The sequence below is a fragment of the Helianthus annuus genome, chromosome 5 (assembly GCF_002127325.2).
Source record: "Helianthus annuus cultivar XRQ/B chromosome 5, HanXRQr2.0-SUNRISE, whole genome shotgun sequence".
Classification (NCBI taxonomy): Eukaryota; Viridiplantae; Streptophyta; class Magnoliopsida; order Asterales; family Asteraceae; genus Helianthus; species Helianthus annuus.
Window position 1 is genome coordinate 154691319 of NC_035437.2, and position 18892 is coordinate 154710210.

Below are 18892 nucleotides of genomic sequence, written 5' to 3' on the forward strand. Positions count from 1 at the left end.
TCAATTGTATTCGTATGATTCATTCAGAAATATACAATTCCATAATACTTTTAATTAAGAGGTAAACAAACAACCCCTCAAGTTCAATTCCCATATGGTGCAAAAAAGGAGTGAGGCACTGGTGGGCTGGGCAGTGATAGGAGATCAAGGGAAACCTGGGTTCGATCCTTGAGCCAAACGGGTTTTACTAGTAATTTTCCGTCATGCCTACGAGCGGGTGGGTTACCGGGTTTTTCCCGGAATTGGTGGTGGACCACTCAGGTTACTCTCGGGGTACTCCGTTTGTCGAGTGAATGCCCCAAGAACGCTTGGTATTGATTTGTTGGGCGTTAAAAAGAAGGATATTGATCCTGTCCCATATGAATATGATGTGTCATTCCACTAAATCAAAAGATTCCACAACAAAGCAGGGCAGGTAATATCCATACAAACTCAAAACAAGTTGTATACTGAGGAAGGCCATTTGCTCATCTTCAAATTCTGTCAATCACATCAAACTATTCATCTTCAACTCACTTCACTTCCCATGGAGACTTTCCAAGGTAAATGCAAAACTTTCATCATTAATCAATCTTCTTACTGAACCCCTTCATTCATATTTTTTAATAACTTACACTTCATGATCTGCTTGTTTTCACTTTGGCATTTCAACAAACAGATAGTGCGCGAGAACATTTACTAAACGTAGACGAAAACTGTGTGGTTAACGGATCAGAAAGCAAAATTCAAGTAAAGGGTTTGTCAAGATCGTTAGACAAAGGGGTTTCCATACTTCAAAATGTCAACTTGGATATCCCTAGAGGCCAAATTATGGGGATCATAGGGCCAAGTGGTAGCGGAAAGTCAACGCTGCTAAGAGCGCTGAATCGGCTGTGGGAACCGCCTTCTGGCACCGTGTTTCTGGATGGAAAAGATATTACCGGTCTTGATGTTCTTGAGCTCCGGCGTAAAGTGGGTATGCTGTTTCAGCTTCCAGTTTTGTTTGAAGGTATGTAATGAAGTAGATTCATTGTTGTTTAGTGTGTTTGATCCAAGTGATTTTATATTCTTTTTAATTATGAGAACTCGTTAATGGTAAATTTACGGGACCCACCAATACCCCGCTAACCAACGAGATCAGGTAAATCACAACTTGCGCAGAGTAGATGGCCGTCAAAAGGTTATGGTAGGAAACTAGTGGAAGTAAGTTTCGAACCTGTCAACCTGATCAAGTGTCTACCGGTGCACCACCCCTTAAAGGTTAATCCAAGTGATTAACCTCAATTAAGGTTGTTCAAAAAGCTTGTGGCTCGCTAGAAAAAAGCTCGGCTTGAAAAGAGTTTGTTTGTAAATGAGCTGAGCATGAGTTGGCTCGTTTAAGTTCAAGCTCGAGCCTGAGCGGGCTCGGGCCCAACCTAACCTAATTCGGCTTATTTACAATGTTAACCCCAATCATGAAATATCTTGTTTATATGTACGGTGAATTGGCTTATAAGTGATTAACGATTATGGTTGACTATGATATTTTATAGTATTTATGATCAAATCATAGGTTGGTTGATTAACATTTTGATTTTTGCGAACTATTTTTGAGCAGGTACAGTTGCAGACAATATAAGATATGGGCCACAGTTGAAAGGAAAGAAACTAAGAGATGAAGAAGTGTACAGATTGCTGACTTTTGCTGACCTTGATGCCTCTTTCTTCAATAAACCGGGCAGCGAACTGTCGGTTGGTCAAGCTCAAAGGGTTGCACTTGCTAGAACATTAGCCAATGAACCAGAGGTAATCCGGTTCATTTCGCATCAATTTTTGTTTGACGTTCCCTTTAACCAGCACTTATTATATGATTCTATTTCTTGAAATCCATTTAAAAAGTCATATCAGAAGACTAAAAATGAATTCAAGTAATAGAGACGCGTTCAATACAGAACCATTACAGGGAGACAGCTATAGAAACCACATAAGCACTCGTACGTAGACGTAGTGCATAGAAGATAATCACATGTAGTAAGACCGAGAAAGAGAGGCAATATCTTATGCATCGCATTATAAGCAATAATATAAGTTTTATGTTGTTCTCGCCTTAAAATAGCCCCAAGAATGGCATAGTGTACTTGTGCCTGTTGTTTTGAATGTGATACACATGACGGTTATGTAACCGTCTCTGTTTCTCCCTATAGATTCTGAGACGAACAATCACGTTTTTTCATCTACAGGTTTTGTTGTTAGATGAGCCAACAAGTGCGTTGGATCCGATATCAACACAGAACATAGAAGATGTGTTGGTGAAGTTAAAGAGTAAGGGGATGACCATTGTTATGGTCTCTCACAGCATTAAACAGATTCAAAGGATTGCAGATGTGGTTTGTCTTCTTGTTGGGGGTGAGATTGTTGAAGTTTTGAACTCCAACCATTTATCAGAAGCTAACCATCCTATGGCAAGAAGATTTCTTGAACTCAGCTCTTAAAACTTTTCCATCTCCATATCTCATATATGAATCGTAATTAATTGTTCCAATAATCGTGTTTTATCAGAATATGCAGTTTGTAATTTTGTATCATTAGTCGTACTTATGCTGAACTTGATTGAGTTTCTGTTTAGTCTCAAACGGGTCAAACCAAAAATGAGGGATTGGGTCCAATGAGTCGAACGGATTGAAATCCAAATTCTAACCTTCCAATTTGTTTTATCCAAAGACATAGATAATGATTCGCATAATAGTGTGTTTGTAATCATGATTAATTATTTATACAATATTTACAAAAGGGACAAGAAATGTTTGTGCTTTGTTTTACTAGTGACTAATTAAAAAGATAAATAAAATGAAAACACCTTAACATAAGGGTGGGGTGAGGGTGAGGAAAAAACTTCTGTTTCTGATTTGGGGGTTACCTGAAGGTATAATAAAAGTCATACCTGCAAATGACATGTTACAACTTTGATATTTTCAAAACACATAATCCAATGAGAGGTGACAAATTTGACCCGTTTAGTTATGAAAGGGTCCATTCAGTTTATCTTTTATCTCTCACAAATTAAATATGTAAATTTAAAAAAAAAAAATAGTTAAAAAGAAAACGGGTCAAAATCGGCGTTAAGTGCATTTTTAACGCATTAAACCTCCTAAATCATTTTATTTAAATAGTGGGGACTACTATTGATATAGATTTTTAATCATACTTGATACCTTATTTATTTATTTATAAAAATTTGATACCTTATTTATTTATAAAAATGTGATTTTTTTTAGAAAAAAAGTGTTGCGCCTCTTAATATAACTTACGAATAGACATATGGCAGGGTTGCAAAATAACCTAGAAATTTTCGGTTTGACATTTCTGAAGCTCCTCTTGTGCGCATGCGAGCCTATGTATATCGTAAAAAAGAACATTATATAGTATATTTAATTTCAGTAAATATAAATAGGTTTGCTACGAGTGTGTGCATACCTCCATTGTAAATAAGTGATTTCATTAAGTAATTCCTTTTCCCTGAGACTGTTTGCATCCAACTGTGAATGATAAATCAACAGATTACCATAACTTTGTTTTTGTATTATTTACTCGGACCCATTTTAACCCGGACCCTAATCTTACCACACGCAAGATTATACAAAGAATTTGCACGGGTACATACCATAGATTTATCTACCCCATGAATGTTTGATGATGTGCATCCTCCGTCTATATTAAAGTTAGGTGAAACACTCAAGTAAGAAAAACATTCATTAAACAGAAAAAAAATGATCTAAAATAACCTGTAAAATCACTGGTGGAGTTTGCCTTCATTAGACTCAGAATGCAATCCTGCAAGAGTAACATTTAAACTTATTTTTACTTTTATCAAACCGATAAGCGCGGAAGATTATTAGATACATCTATATATGATACATACTCTTTGAAGAGTATTTGTCTGCATAATAAACTGTAGGGCTGGAAAAGGAAGATGATTTTGCGGCATAGGACTACCATCAACATGATAAGGTTGATGAATGTGACTTTGGCTTAGTACCTATAGAGAACATAACGTTTTCAAAACAGGTTACTAAAAATGTTGTATTTTTCTAATAAAAATCTATATTGTTTAGGTAAAGAAAGAGCAATGTGTGGAAAAATCTATGTTGGCCAGACTGGTTGAATCAAGTTGGCTTGAATTGACGGCCAAACACTGTTTTGCACTGTTTATTTTTATTAAATAACTAATGCGTTAATAAAGATTACATAAACTAAATGTATATAATAAAAATCATAATTTTTAAGAAAAAAGGCATAGGAGGTTATGTGTCCATATAGCTAAATTTCATAATTTGACCCGTTTGAGCTAAAAATAAAACCCAAAGCGACCCGTTCGAATGCCTATACCAGGTGAGGTATTCCAAGATGGGTCTACTTGCACGCGATTACCAAAATGGGTTACTGCATGAGTGGATAACATCGTTTGATTTGACTTCTTACAGGTAACCATGTTACAGAATTCAGACCAAAATATTTTACTTTTGTATCTGGTATTTTTAAGGTAACCATGTTACTTTTTTAAAGCTTTCTTAACATTTTTAACAAGGTGGATCCCTGTTATTTTGTATCTGATTCGTATCGTATCAAAAATTGCGGCCTCTACCAAAAATACCCCTGTTATGTGACCCCTTTCAAGATGCTAGGAGAAACATGATGTTTTGTGGTGAATAAGTAGATTATATACAAACCTGCAGACTGTGACTCTTTTGTAACAGATGAGGTGCAGCTGCCTGCAGAAAACATAGTAATTTCCAAATTAATCTAGAAACACAGAAACCTTAAATATAAAACAGCTGAACTACTACCTTGTCAAACTCGACATTCCCAGAGGTAACCTTAAAACGCCCTTTATGTTGGATGCCTCTTGCTGTTTCATTGCAGCTTGGGACTCTACAGAATTGACCTTGCAATTTCTCACTGAAACTGTCAATGGTAGAAGAGCAGAATATATATATAATTAGAAAAATATATTAATAAAATTATATAAGTATATACATAAAATAACGAAATAGTTAATTAATAAAAAACGAGTCGAATCCGACCCAAGACAAGCTCGAGATTGAAAATTTTCTCACGGGCCAGAGAGCCAAAGCTATGTTAAGCTAAAGCGCTCAAGCTCGGGTTGTTACGCTCTTTACTTGTGGACAAAGAGAACAATATTGGTAATTGGTTGGTATGGGAGGAGGATGTCAGACACAAAGTACACTTACGATCAGTTATTTGAGTTTCATACCTATCAAATGAAGCTGCTCTGTGGTGGGAATGAGCACGAGGAGAAGAAGTCTGTGATAAATGTACGTTGGCAGAACTAGCAATGCTTAGCTCATCTTCAGAGTTCTCACAGTTGGCTCTAACATGTGAGAGGCACAAAAGAATATAATTAATCAAGAGCATATAGTAAAGGGCATAACAAGCTAACTTATAATACTTAAATCAACAGCAAAACATATAAGATACACATTAGAGGTAGAAAAAGGGAGAGTTGAGTAACATGCGAGAACAGGTTCAATTCAAAAAGATCTTTTTTAGCATGGGCCACGCCAGGTTGAGTTGCCGGGTGAATGGTTTTTGTGTCAGTTTTATTATAAATAGTTACTGCATTAAATATGATTACAAAAACTATGGTTACTATGGTATAACAATAATAGTTTTGTTTTTAAAAATATCCGAGTTTTCTTCTCCATTGAGTTGCGTAGGGCTGCAAATGAACACAAACAAGCCCTTGTCCGTGTTCGTTTGTTAAGAAATATGTGTGTTCACGAACTGTTCATGAACACTTACTGAACGAGATTTTATGTCCGTATGCCCCGCTTGCGGTGTGCACATATAATGTGTATATGTGTGGGCGCGCGGGGGGCAAAAGTGAAATGGTACTAAGTTTAACGTTTTTTTACTAATTTCGCGAAAATAACGTTAAAAGTGGCGGATGGTTAATCATGCATCATGTGGTGACGTTGATAGCTGAAAGACACGGCGGTGCATGCACCAATCAGTCTCTTATTTTGAAGACACGGATGGTTAATCATGCATCATGTGGTGACGTTGTAATGTAACCTTACAACACACTGACACTTATTAAATGTTTTATTTGTCGGAATTTTGAAGTATTTAAAAAATATATAGAAGCTGTCATACATAGAGAAACCCATAGTAGAGTAGCCAGATGGAGCAGATCCTTCCTACAAGAAATTTAAACTTTAAATCGTTACTCTAAATCCAAACTTAAAATCAGATAAAGAATCATCAAAAGGCTATTGACATACAACTTCAGCAATTTCAGAAGCCTCACTCAAGGTTGACAATTGATATTGAAGTTTCCTTTCACTAGAAGTATTGTCCTCATCCTGAATCTTTTATTACATTAAGAATGGTATCACTAATAAGCATTGAACTTAAGATGGCTATTTGAATATTGAAAAGGACCACTGGCACTTTATCGTCAGATTTAAGGTATCATACCAAGGAAGCTTGTGCCTTCACATCATCAAGGTCAAAGTTCCACCCGCTAATCCCTCTTTTATATTCGTTCTAGAAGCCAGTTAAAAACATAATTACAAATGAGAATTTAACTAAAAAAGAAAAACAAAGTTAGCCTGGCTAGGCCTGTAAACGAACCAAACGTTCATGAACTTGTTCGGCTGGAAGTTCGTTTATCTAATAAACAAACAAACATGAACACAATTTTTGGTTCATTTAATTAGACAAACGAACATGAACACATATTTTGTTCGTTCATTTATGTTCGTGAAAGTCCGTTTATCTTTTTTATTTACATTTGTTTATATTTATTTGTTTCAATTTAAATACACAAGTAGTTATATTTAATATAAATATTAAACATAAAAAGGAACTTTCTAACTACTTATATATATATATAACCAATTGGTAATTGGTTTTCTAGTAATAAAAATGGGGTTTTCAACGGAATTTATTGTGATTAATCACTAATTTATATAAAAATTAATTTACGTTCGTTTATGTTTAGTCGATTATGTTCATTTGTGTTTAATTTATGTTTCAGTTGTGTTTATTAAATTATGTTCATTTAAGTATGTTTGTTTGTTTATGTTCATTTACGTTCATTAATTGTTCGTGTAGGTTTTAAATGAACGAAAATAAAACGAACACGAACATGCACATTTTTTCTTAATAAACGAACATGAACAAAAAAATGTGTTTGATTACATGTTTGTGTTTGAGTTCGGTTAAAGTTTAATGAACGTATGTTCGTGTTCGTTCGGTTCATTTACAGGCCTAAGCCTGGCCCTAAGATAAGCTTCATTTCATTTGCAAAAACTTACTTGTGAAATTTCCTCCTTCTGACCATCTGGAATTTTCTTTTGAGCAACCATGTCTTCCTCCTTTCTCTATTATTAACAGAAAATCAACTTGTTATTACGGTAAACATGGTTAAAATAGCATAAACAGTTTAGAGAAATATTATAGACCAACCTTAATTGCTTCAAGGCGATCACCAATTGGTTGGAGGCCTTCTAACAGCTTGCGTGCAATGTAATCATTTGATCTAGCTTGTTTAAAGAAATAATGCTTCAGTAACTTCTGTGCAGAAGGGCGCTTTGAAGGATCTTTAACCAGGCAACTTGCGATCATTTGCTTAAAAGACTTAAGACAGAAAACAAAACATGAGAAATGTCGGATTATGTCTTTACAAAAAATGGTAAACGAAAACAAAACATGTTACCTTGGAGAACTTCTTGTCCCTCTCATAATCAAGACCAGGAGGTGCATTTTGTAAGGTCATTAGCAAAACCTACAATGTAAAGGTACTTTACTTTGTGAAAACTCAGGTGTATATATAGCTAGACACGAGTCTCAATCATTCTAATCAAGTAAGTAGTTGTTAATGGCGAATAGCGACAAATAGCGATAAAGTACCTATATGCTACATAGCGAATAACGATAAATAGTGGGCGCTATTTTATAAATAGCGATACACTACAGAAAAAAATTTATAGGTATATTATATCAACATAACCTGGTTGGTATATACGCTATTTTACACGTATATTTAACAAAAACCTAAAATCCAGCTATTTTATAGCTATATTCAATTGCTATTTATATTAAAAAAAATACAAAAAAAATAAAGGCTGCTATCTATCACTACAGACCATATAGCGAGCATGGACCTATACGCCACGCTATTCGCTATAGCGACCGTAGCGATCACTATTGACAACTATGAAGTAACTTTAAGTTTTGTTGCAATTTTACATGCACATGTCGCTGGAAGTTTAACATGAAAACTTAATTTTCAAAAGAGATGAGAGAGAATCCGGGTGAGAAAAATAAATAAATAAACTTGCAATCTTGCATGCTTACCCTTTTCATATTAAAAATTGATTTATTAGAGAACGACTATTGATGCACTACCTACAAGGCTACAAGGATGTATGTGTTGTCAACTTATTATTGATTCTTAATTGTGTGTGCCCCTGTATATAATATGTATATGTGCAAAGTTAAGGCACCTTCATTGGGGGGTATTTAGAGAAAGGAGCATGCCCGTGAGCAAGCTCGAGAGCTGTTATACCGAAAGACCATATATCTGCCCTGCAGAAATTTTCAAGCAGGAAAATCACCAACTTACCTTTTTTGCAACAGAAGTTTAGTTTATAGTTTACTTCATTATATGGCATTCATGAAATAGGTATAAAAAGATCTACTGTTGAATGAAAATGAAGTTACTCACCTGAAGTCGTATCCATGCAATTGCTCCATAACCTCAGGGGCCATCCTAGCCAAAAAAAAAAAACATAACGCCTCAGTGAGTTGCATATGTTGAGTTATTTGATATACTTTATTATATGAGAATTAGTAACGGAGAGAAAATAATACCAGCATGGTGTCCCGCAAAATGTATTCCTTGCCCGTTGTCGATCACCAGAATCAAATAAGCACGCAGAAACACCCAAATCACCCAGCTTGATTGCACCATGGTCGCTGATGAGAATGTTTCCGGCCTATAATGTAAATATGTAATAAAAATCTAAATTTATAGTTTTGCTAAGTTTTCTTTTGTCTACATTTCAATAAAAATTATATTGAAAACTGAGCAGTATCCAAAATATAGTACTTTTTTATATTGCGAGAATAAAAAATAATAACACATGAATTAACACTCAGAACGAAACTCACTTTAACATCACGATGGATGTGGCCATGACGGTGAAGATACTCCAATGCCTTTAAAACCTCGCGTAATATAGTTGCAATAACAGCTTCTTCAAAACCCTCGGGATGGAAAGCCTTTAACATATGTAGGCAAGAACCACCAGCCATAAAAGGCATAACAACCCATAGATTATGGTCATTTACGAAAGAACAATGCGATTTAAGAACATTTGGATGGTCAACCAAGATCATTGTCTGAGACTCACGCGATACATTGTTCTGGGAACACATAAACAAATAAGCAACAAAGATCAACAATTAAACAAAAAACATTTTGCCATTAGTTTCAAGTTCAAACGAAAATGAGCTCAGTTCAAATAGTTTTGGTTCTCTTCCTTGAATGTCAATTCCCAATATATGATCCAGAATAGAATGAGATTTAAAATGGGATTAAATCATGAAGCAGTAACCACTTTTAATATTGTTTCTATAAACTCAGTCTGAAATTTCAATATCGATTCATTGTTGTGAAACTTTTTCGAACTTGTTAAACACAATTACCTAAATGGAGTTACTATTTAGTAACTTTTTTTTTCACAATTACTCCTAGTTAGGTCAAACTTGAAAAAAACTAATCAGTAAATGGTAACTAGGTTCCATATGTTCCATTTAGGCCATTTACTTTTAACATTTATAAAAAAAAAAAAACTAAAAAAACAACATAACAATAATGAAACTTAAGTGATCTCTGCATTTCAAAAAACGTTTAGGTACTTTTATCGGAACAAAAACTTGATTACTATAAGGTGACATTTTCCCTTTCTCAATAGAAAATACATGAGCATACAATCATCAATGCTATACTCCAATGGAACTTCTATCTAGCAACACAAAACTATTGGATATATATAGTTAGACGAAGTTAACAACAATGCAGAAACAAAATCTGTATTTACCAGATCACAGTTTCCTCTTTCAAAATCAAGCACTTTAATAGCCACAGTTTCATCATTATCAAGACACTTTGCTCGGTAAACCGAGGCGCTAACACCTTGCCCTATCTCCTCATACAGCTCATAATGCTCAGCTCCGATCGGATATTTCTTCATTTCAAACAATCACTAAACAAACCGCATAAACATCAAAATCGCTAACAAAATTATCCATTAAACAAAAATAAACGATTCAGATGAGCATAATCGTCGAAACTTACACAAATATAAGACGTTTAATATCAACTGTACGTCAATCAATCGCTAAACAAACCATAAAAGCATCAAAAACGCTAAAAAACTAATCAATTAAACACTGTATATGATTGATTGGACAATAAAACGATTCAGATAAGCATAATCTTCGTAACTTACATAAATGTATAACGTTTTGTATTAATTGTTCGTATAAGAACTAGAAACACAATGAATCAACTTCCGCTACATCGATTATGCAAATTAATCGACGCAATTTCCAGTAATCAGATTCGAAATCAACAATTAAACACCGTATATGATCAATCAAACAATAAAGGATTTAGATGAGCATAATCTTCAAAACTTACGTAATTGTAAGGCGTTTGAAATCAATTGTACGTATAAGACCTAGAAATACACAGAATCAACTTCCGATACATCAACGATTCAGATTATGCATATTAATCGCTGCGATTAACAGTAATCAGATGCGAAATCATACGGATCGCAACGCAAAATAGAAAAACTTACAAATGCATTGATGATTATAGAGAGAGAACGTATTTGATCACCGCTCGAACGGAGGAACGTTTGTATGCTAAAATCCCGCCATTTGTATGATATCATTTAGAAACGATAGGAATTAGGAAAAGCGTAATTGGTGTGTAAAAATTAACTTTTTATTTTTATTTTTATTTTTATTTTTATTTTTATTTTTATTTTTATTTTTATTTTGTATGGGATGTAAACGAACCGAACCAAACGAATACAAACAACACTATTTGTTAAGAAAATAATGTGTTCATGAGCAGTGTACTGAACATTTACTGAACGAGATTTTCTCGTTCGTGATCGTTCATTAAGGAAAAATGAACGTGTTCACGAACACAAATAATATCGCCGAAGGCGGCCGAGGCTAGAGGTGGATGGAGGGAGGTAGCGGCGCTAAACCTTGAAGCCCTAGTCTAAGAAAAAAGGGAAACGGTGCATAAACAATACGCATAACCGATCAAACTCACATGCTGCTCAGGACTCCCAACAAGAGATGGCCTTAGTCACATCTTCTGGTTCAACATTATCTTATATGATCACACATCGGTTCGAATATATCGAAAGGTTATGGTATGCCTAATCAAAACAAACCGAGCCATCGGGGTACCATCGGTTACCTGTTATGTCTGCTCACTCAGTGATATGGAGAGATATCAGTAGACAATAAGGAGAGGTTTTTTTTTTTTTTTTCTCATATAGGAAGGTTTATTTTCTACCTTTTCTGTAAGAAGTTATTCGAAACTCGAAAGGTACAACTTTAAACATTGTATTTAAAGGGTCCTTGGCTGAATGATACTAAGACGCTTGAAAAAGGCGTGTCTCCCAAAGTAGTAAGTGTTCAAGTCCACGCACTGTAAAACCAAAGGGTTGGATTTTTATTGAATGAATAGAGAGTTACAACCAGGGAAATATAAAGACTAAAATATTACACATTCAACCCTCTAACAATAATAAACATGACAGACTTTTGGTTTAACATTCCCCCGCAAGTTGAGGGCGGGGAACGACCTGCAACTTGGACCTTAAGTGTAGAAACCGTTGAGATGGTAAGGGCTTTGTGAAAACATCAGCAATCTGATCACTTGTAGAGATAAACTGGACATTTAATTGACCTTGAGCCACTTGTTCACGAACAAAGTGAAAATCTACTTCTACATGTTTTGTACGAGCATGAAATATAGGATTCGCTGAGAGATAAGTGGCCCCTAGATTGTCACACCAAAGTGTAGGGGAAGTGATGGAGCTGGTGTAGGGTAAACAGAAACATATGGGGTAGACACGGGAATGGATGATTGAGGAGCGGGAGTTTGGAAAGGAAAGACATCCTCATTGAATCGAACATGCCTTGCGATATATATATGTTCAGTAACTGGATCAAAGCAACGATAGCCATGATGATCCGGGCTATAACCAAGAAAGACACAAGGGAGAGAACGGAAGTCCATTTTGTGACGGTTATATGGGCGAAGATAGGGAAAACATTCACACCCAAATACTCGAAGAAACGAGTAATCTGGTTTGCGTTTAAAAATGTGCTGGAAAGGAGATTTGTTGGAGGATATTCTGGATGGTAACCGATTTATGAGGTAAACGGCGGTTTCAAAAGCAAAGTGCCAAAAACGTTGTGGAAGATGAGACTGGGCTAGAAGAGTAAGCCCGGTTTCCACAACGTGACGATGACGACGTTCAACAATGCCATTTTGTTCACTAGTGTAGGGACATGAACGTCAATGAATAATACCAAGTTTAGAGAAAAAAGGAGATAGGTTACGAAATTCTCCTCCCCAATCAGTTTGGACACACTTAAGTTTAGTATGAAATTGTCTTTCTACCATGGTTACAAAGTTGGTAAAGGTGACATATACATCAGATTTATTTCTAAGCGGAAAATACCACATATAACCCGAGTGGTGATCAACACATAATAGGAAAAACCGATATCCATCAAGAGAAACAGTAGGAGAGGGTCCCCAAACATCACAAAATATCAAATCCAAAATATTATTGCTTTGAAACTTAGAATTATCCATAGGAAGTTTGGAAGATTTTCCCAACTGACATGGAGTACATAATGTTGAGCATAATTTATTTGAAATTGACAAAGAACAATTTGAAATAACAGATTGGAAAACCCGTTCATGTGGGTGACCAAGACGTTGATGCCAAATTTTTGAGGGTGCTTTGGTTGCTGAAAAGACTTGTTTTGAAATTGATTTAAGCTGAGGTAGATGGACGGAGTAGAGGCCTTGATTACTTGGACCCATGAGAAGGATAGTGTGTGAAAACTCGTCCTTCACAACAAAGAAAGATGCATGAAATTCAAAGTAGACGTTATTATCAACACAAAATTGTTTAACAGATAATAGATTCTTTTGAATGGCAGGTACGTGAAGAATATTATTAAGATTAAACGTTTTATTTGGTGAAAAAGATTTGGATGATCCAATATGTAGGATGGGCAAAGGATTACCGTCGCCAACGTGGAGTGCATCATTACCTTGATATACTTCGGAGTTGTCAAGATTCGACAAGTCAGGAGAGGCATGGCTATTAGCACCAGTGTCAGGGAACCACGTAGCTCCTGAGGTTGAACCCGTTTCTGAAAAACTTGCAAAATTAGCCTGAGACTGAGCCTGGGCAGACCGAGGACCAGATTGGTTTGGACATTGTGAGGGTAGATGTCCTATGCCACATCGGTTACAGTGACCATACACCATATTATGTGTTACAGTGACCATACACCATATTATGTGTTGAAGCCCAAGAAAACTGTCTATTGGAACCACCAGATTGTGTATTTTCCCTGGTCCGATTTTGACTGCCTCGGTAATTACCCCGAGAGCTTCCCCGACGATTGCCTCGATGGTTCGGTGATCGGGCAGCATAGAAGGCCTGAGGTTGCTGGGCCGGCGGTGTAACCGGGTTCAACTGGTATCCCATTTGGGCTGCTAACTGGTGTAACTGTTGTAAGTTTGCAAGTTGTTGTTGAGGGGAAATGGTGTTTGTAGGCTGTTGATTTGTGGTAGCAGCAAACAATTGAGGCAATGGGGTAGGGGTAATAGGGTGTGCTTTGTTGATCATATAGTCATGATCAGATAATAAGCCAGGCAGTTCATTAAACGTGATTGGTGGGTGTCGGCCTAGAAGATTGGATTTTAAACCATTGTATTCATCTCTTAATCCAGATATTGTGAGCATAACTAGGTCCTTATCTTTCATAGGTTCACCAATATTTGACAAAGCAGAGGCATATTCCATAGCTCGGGTCAAATATGCAATTGGGGTTTCATCCCCTTTCATCATTATTCTGAGCAATTGAGTTTTTAAAGTGTATTCACGAGAGGCTGTGTTGGGTGCATAAGCACGTTCTAAAGAAAGCCAAAGATCACGAGAAGTGTTACCTTGAACATGCTGAAATGATGCTTCAGAAATTGTTGATAAGATTATCATCCGGACGTGGGCATCGTTTGCAATCCACCGGGAATAACTGGGGTTATCAGTGGTTGAAGAAGCTTCACCTTCTTTAGATGCTGGAATGATTACAGTTGGTTCTGGGCAAGGAATGGTGCCATCCACATAATCGAACAGATTATTTGTAAGCAAGAAAGGTTCGATCATGGCTTTCCAATACCCATAGTTTGTTGGGGTTAGGGTAAAAGCAAATTTGTGTGTGTTATGGGCTGTTTTCTCAGCAGTGGTGAAGGCAGCCAAGGTTGCCATGATTGAAAGAGGCTGGCCGAAAAAAAAAAAAAAAAAAAAAAAAAAAAAAAAAAAAACAGGTTACCGGCGAAGGGAAGGGGAACAGTTGACTGTTGAGCTCCTGGCTCTTGATACCATGTAAAACCAAAGGGTTGGATTTTTATTGAATGAATAGAGAGTTACAACCAGGGAAATATAAAGACTAAAATATTACACATTCAACCCTCTAACAATAATAAACATGACAGACTTTTGGTTTAACACGCACGAACAAAAGGTGTAGATTTAAAGCAGGTTTAGTGAGTGACTGAGTGTGTTAGTTTGCCGTTTTTTAAAAAAAAGGAAAAAAATAAACTATAAAATTCCTTTCAATAGAATCACATCATATAAAATTGTAAGAGAACACACAAACAACATTCACCTTATATTTATCTTACAGATTCAATCAATTGAATGCGACACAAAGAAAAACTTGTAATATTGTACATTTTTACAAACTAGAAGTTTAACTCTGATCATATTCAATCAATACACCTCTGTAGAGAATAATACCAATTACCATATTAGTTTGGAACACCAGCCGCTAGCTTTGCTCTCAAGTCCTTACGGAGAATTTTTCCAGATGGGGATTTTGGGATCGCATCAACAAAGAACACGCGGTTAATTCGCTTGTAGAATACCACCTGCAAATCATAATCACATCATCGTTAAAACTATAGAAAGTGACGGAATCAGAACTTCTTTATCATAAGTTCTCATTTGACTACAACCAAGTGGCCAAACGCATTTTATTTTATTTTAGATTATATTAAAAAAAAAACAAAAATACAAAGCATTCTAGTGACGGGTAAGGGACCCCCCCCCCTCTCTTCCAGCTTTGATTGTAAATCTAATTTTATATATTAACATAAGTTGTAATGACATATTTAATAGACATCGTTTATCGTTGGTAAACAAACTAATGTCGAGAAAATTTACCTGTTTTGAGATGAATTGCTTAACGTCAGTTTCCGTGATGGTTGATCCATTCGATTTCACAACAAATGCTACAGGAACCTCACCGGCATTCTCATCTACCATTCTAAAATACAAAAGAAAAATGTCAACTTTAAAAGATATAAACCTTAAAGGCTAAATATTACAAAGTTACCAAAAAGATGCTCATAGTTAAATTGTAAATGATTCTATAATTAGTTATGTATATAATCGGAAATTTCAAAACATGATCATAGTAGTGAATTAAATGGGATAACTAAATTTCAAAAAACAGGACATAAGTTTTGGATTGGCGGGTTTGAAATGTTTAACCTCAACGGCTCAACACAACCTATATTTGTATTCATGTAAAATACACTGACCCTATATTGCACACATTAAAAAAATGTGTAATCCAAACACGACAAGATTAGCCTATTTTTCAAAAACACGTTAAACATGTTTACATGTATTAATTAGGGCTGTAAACGAACCGAACGTTCAGCGAACAGTTCGTTAACCGTTCGGCGGGAAGTTCGTTTATATTCGTTCGTTAATAAACGAACGAACATGAACAAGAAATTTCGTTCGATTAGTTAAATGAACGAACATGAACAAAGGTCTCGTTCGTTCGATTGTGTTCGTGAACGTTCGGTAAGGTGTTCGTGAACATTTGATGATTTGCGTTCGTTTATGTTCGTATGTTTGTGTTTTAATTGAAGATCTTTGTACTTTCTTACATTTTATTTGTACTTTTTATATTATTAAACTTTTATTTATTTTATTTCCTTAACAATTAAACTAGGAAACCCACTTTCACCTTCTTTATGCATTATTTCCCTTTCATTTCTCATTATTTACATCCACAAATCCAATCGACCTCCATTCCACAATAAGGGATTCAAGTTCAAGTGCTACTCTCTGGGCCATCTATCTTTATCCTTCGTCGCGTTCGCCAAATTTATTTGTGTTCGTGAACCGTTCGCGAACACGCTCATTTCCTTAATGAACGAACACGAACATAAAATCCCGTTCGGTAAGTGTTCATGAACCGTTCGTGAACACATTTATTTCCTTAACGAACGAACACGAACAAGGCCTTGTTCGTGTTCGTTCGGTTCGTTTACAGCCCTAGTATTAATTAAACTGTAAACGTGTTAACCAAATTTATAAATTGTAAAAATGAATTAAACGGATCAAACTTACGGGACAACAGCAGCATCGGATATATCCGGATGCGTGAGTAACATCGCTTCAAGCTCAGCAGGAGCAACTTGAAACCCTTTATACTTAATCAACTCTTTCAACCGATCAACAATAAAAAGCTCATCATCATCATCAATGAGACCAATATCTCCGGTATGCAGCCACCCGTCCACAATTGTCCTCTTAGTCGCTTCCGGATCATTAATATAACCTATCAACAAAACACACCTTCAATCTCAAACACAACAGTAACAACCAACAGCACTAATCCACAACATTCAAACCACCAGTAAGCACAAACCTTTCATGATCTGATCCCCACGAATGCAGATCTCACCACGCTGATTCCTCGGAAGCGTAGCACCAGTATCCGGATCAACAATCTTCATCTCTGCGTTACGAACAACCGTTCCACACGCTCCGGATTTGATCTCGAACGGCTCTTTCGCAAACGCTAAACACATTGCAAGCACAGGCCCTGCTTCCGTCATCCCATAGCCCTGAAAACGGATACACATACATAATCATAAGTATTCAATAAATTAAATAAGCCTTTGGCTAGTAATAATATATCACTAGTTATATGCAAAACTTATACATGTTTAACATGGTATCAGAGCAGTTGTTTGGAAAACTACCTGTCCAAGCTTAGCGTTAGGAAACTTCGCCCTAACGGTATCTTCAAGCTCTTTTCCCAAAGGAGCAGCACCGGACATAACCGTCCGGATCGACGACAAATCATACTTATCAACAATCTCTTCATTCTTCGCGATCGCCAACACAATCGGCGGAACAAACGGTCCGATCGTAACCTTATACTTCTGAATCAGCTCCAGAAACGGAACAATATCAAACTTCTGCATGATCAGGATCGCCGCACCGGCGCGTAAACCGCACAACAGAATCGAATTCAACGAGTAAATGTGAAACAGAGGCAACACACAAATCAACACATCTTCTTCATGGATCCACAGGTTCGGATTCTCACCGTCAACTTGTTGTGCTACACTCGTAACAAGTCCTTTGTGAGTTAACATTACTCCTTTAGGCAATCCAGTCGTTCCTGATGAATACGGCAACGCAACGACGTCGTCTGGCGAGATCTCAACCGCCGGAAGCTCGTTCTCATCGCCGGAAGTCAACTCGGAGAAATGTAAACATCCTTCAATAGTCTCATCAATACACACGATTTTAATCGAATTCTCAGTTGAAAAATCTTTCACTTTTGCAACATGAACCGATTGCGTAACGATAATCTTCGCGCCGGAGGCTTTCGCCTGCTTAATAATCTCCGCCGGAGTGAAGAACGGGTTCGCCATCGTGGACACGGCGCCGATGAACGACGCGCCGAGGAACGAGAACACGAATTCCGACGAGTTCGGTAGCAGGATCATGATGACGTCACCTTTGTTGATGCCGAGTTTGTAAAGTGCGGAACCGACTTTGCGTGACGTCAGTTCGACGTCAGCGTAGGTGTATTCGTGACCGGTGGCACCGTCGATTAAACACGGGCGGTTTTTGAAAGTAGAAATGTTTTCGAAACAGTAAGAGTGTAACGGCAGGTGTTTTGGTATGTAAATATCCGGTAACTTTGATCGGAAAATGATCTCCGTTTTACCCTCCATAATATAACGATGAGTACGAATATGTTTATGTTTGAAAATTGATTTGTGAAATTGGGTGCTTGCTGCTGGTTATTGGTGATGGGGAAAAATGCTTAAATGGGGGGAGGTTGGTGGTGGTTTTGGTGGGTGACGGGGGTTGGTGGAGAAGGGCATGGTGGAGATTAAGGAGTAATGGGAGGGGTAAAATGGGAAGTTTGATGTGTGGTTGGTGGAGAAGGGGAGTAGGTGTTTTTGGTGAGGTGGGTCCACCTGTCTTTGTTGGATGTCAAGTTGACTTGAGATCACATTAACCAAACCATTTTCCTCCATTTCGCTTACCTACCACACTAGTGATTTGCATTATGCATCCATGCCATATAAATCAATTATATTTCTTTTTGTATTTCTATATGTATGTCTCGATCTTGTGTCATTCTTTATATATTTCTAGGGTGTAAATTTTTAATATATGGTTTGTTTTAATTACACGTGAAACTATTAAATGAGTTAAATAAGGTAAGTTATTAAATAGTT

At 36.6% G+C, this 18892-nt stretch overlaps 4 protein-coding genes across 7 annotated transcripts; 1 reads left to right on the forward strand and 3 right to left on the reverse strand.

Annotated features, from left to right (window-relative positions):
• The first annotated feature begins 364 nt into the window (after positions 1 to 364).
• Positions 365 to 2701, forward strand: LOC110941925 (ABC transporter I family member 17). Its single transcript, XM_022183619.2, has 4 exons — positions 365 to 542; positions 659 to 988; positions 1577 to 1764; positions 2199 to 2701. The coding sequence occupies exons 1-4, from the start codon at positions 527 to 529 to the stop codon at positions 2448 to 2450; spliced, it is 786 nt and encodes a 261-aa protein (XP_022039311.1). The 5' UTR covers positions 365 to 526; the 3' UTR covers positions 2451 to 2701.
• Positions 2702 to 2739: 38 nt separating this feature from the next.
• Positions 2740 to 10983, reverse strand: LOC110941924 (serine/threonine-protein kinase BLUS1). Of its 4 annotated transcripts, none has more exons than XM_022183618.2 (21): positions 10854 to 10983; positions 10089 to 10253; positions 9157 to 9411; positions 8857 to 8981; positions 8711 to 8755; positions 8490 to 8571; positions 7700 to 7768; positions 7450 to 7620; positions 7299 to 7364; positions 6457 to 6525; positions 6261 to 6347; positions 6133 to 6176; positions 5231 to 5347; positions 4803 to 4920; positions 4686 to 4727; positions 3878 to 3994; positions 3741 to 3789; positions 3620 to 3666; positions 3433 to 3494; positions 3267 to 3349; positions 2740 to 2899 (listed from the first exon to the last, which is right to left on the reverse strand). In XM_022183618.2, the coding sequence occupies exons 2-20, from the start codon at positions 10239 to 10241 to the stop codon at positions 3298 to 3300; spliced, it is 1770 nt and encodes a 589-aa protein (XP_022039310.1). In that variant the 5' UTR covers positions 10242 to 10253; positions 10854 to 10983; the 3' UTR covers positions 2740 to 2899; positions 3267 to 3297. The 4 variants fall into 4 exon arrangements, with proteins under 4 accessions (XP_022039310.1, XP_022039307.1, XP_022039308.1 ...); XM_022183615.2 differs by having other exon boundaries at positions 2857 to 2899; positions 3298 to 3349; XM_022183616.2 differs by lacking the exon at positions 10854 to 10983 and adding an exon at positions 10691 to 10831 and having other exon boundaries at positions 2857 to 2899; positions 3298 to 3349.
• A 1803-nt stretch (positions 10984 to 12786) lies between these two features.
• Positions 12787 to 14646, reverse strand: LOC110941927. The gene is made up of 2 exons (XM_022183621.2): positions 13372 to 14646; positions 12787 to 13165 (listed from the first exon to the last, which is right to left on the reverse strand). The coding sequence occupies exon 1, from the start codon at positions 14592 to 14594 to the stop codon at positions 13593 to 13595; it is 1002 nt and encodes a 333-aa protein (XP_022039313.1). The 5' UTR covers positions 14595 to 14646; the 3' UTR covers positions 12787 to 13165; positions 13372 to 13592.
• A 277-nt stretch (positions 14647 to 14923) lies between these two features.
• Positions 14924 to 18502, reverse strand: LOC110941926 (4-coumarate--CoA ligase 2). Its single transcript, XM_022183620.2, has 5 exons — positions 17393 to 18502; positions 17056 to 17254; positions 16755 to 16965; positions 15552 to 15654; positions 14924 to 15256 (listed from the first exon to the last, which is right to left on the reverse strand). Exons 1-5 carry the CDS (start codon positions 18377 to 18379, stop codon positions 15137 to 15139), a joined length of 1620 nt encoding a protein of 539 aa, XP_022039312.1. The 5' UTR covers positions 18380 to 18502; the 3' UTR covers positions 14924 to 15136.
• Positions 18503 to 18892: the final 390 nt, after the last annotated feature.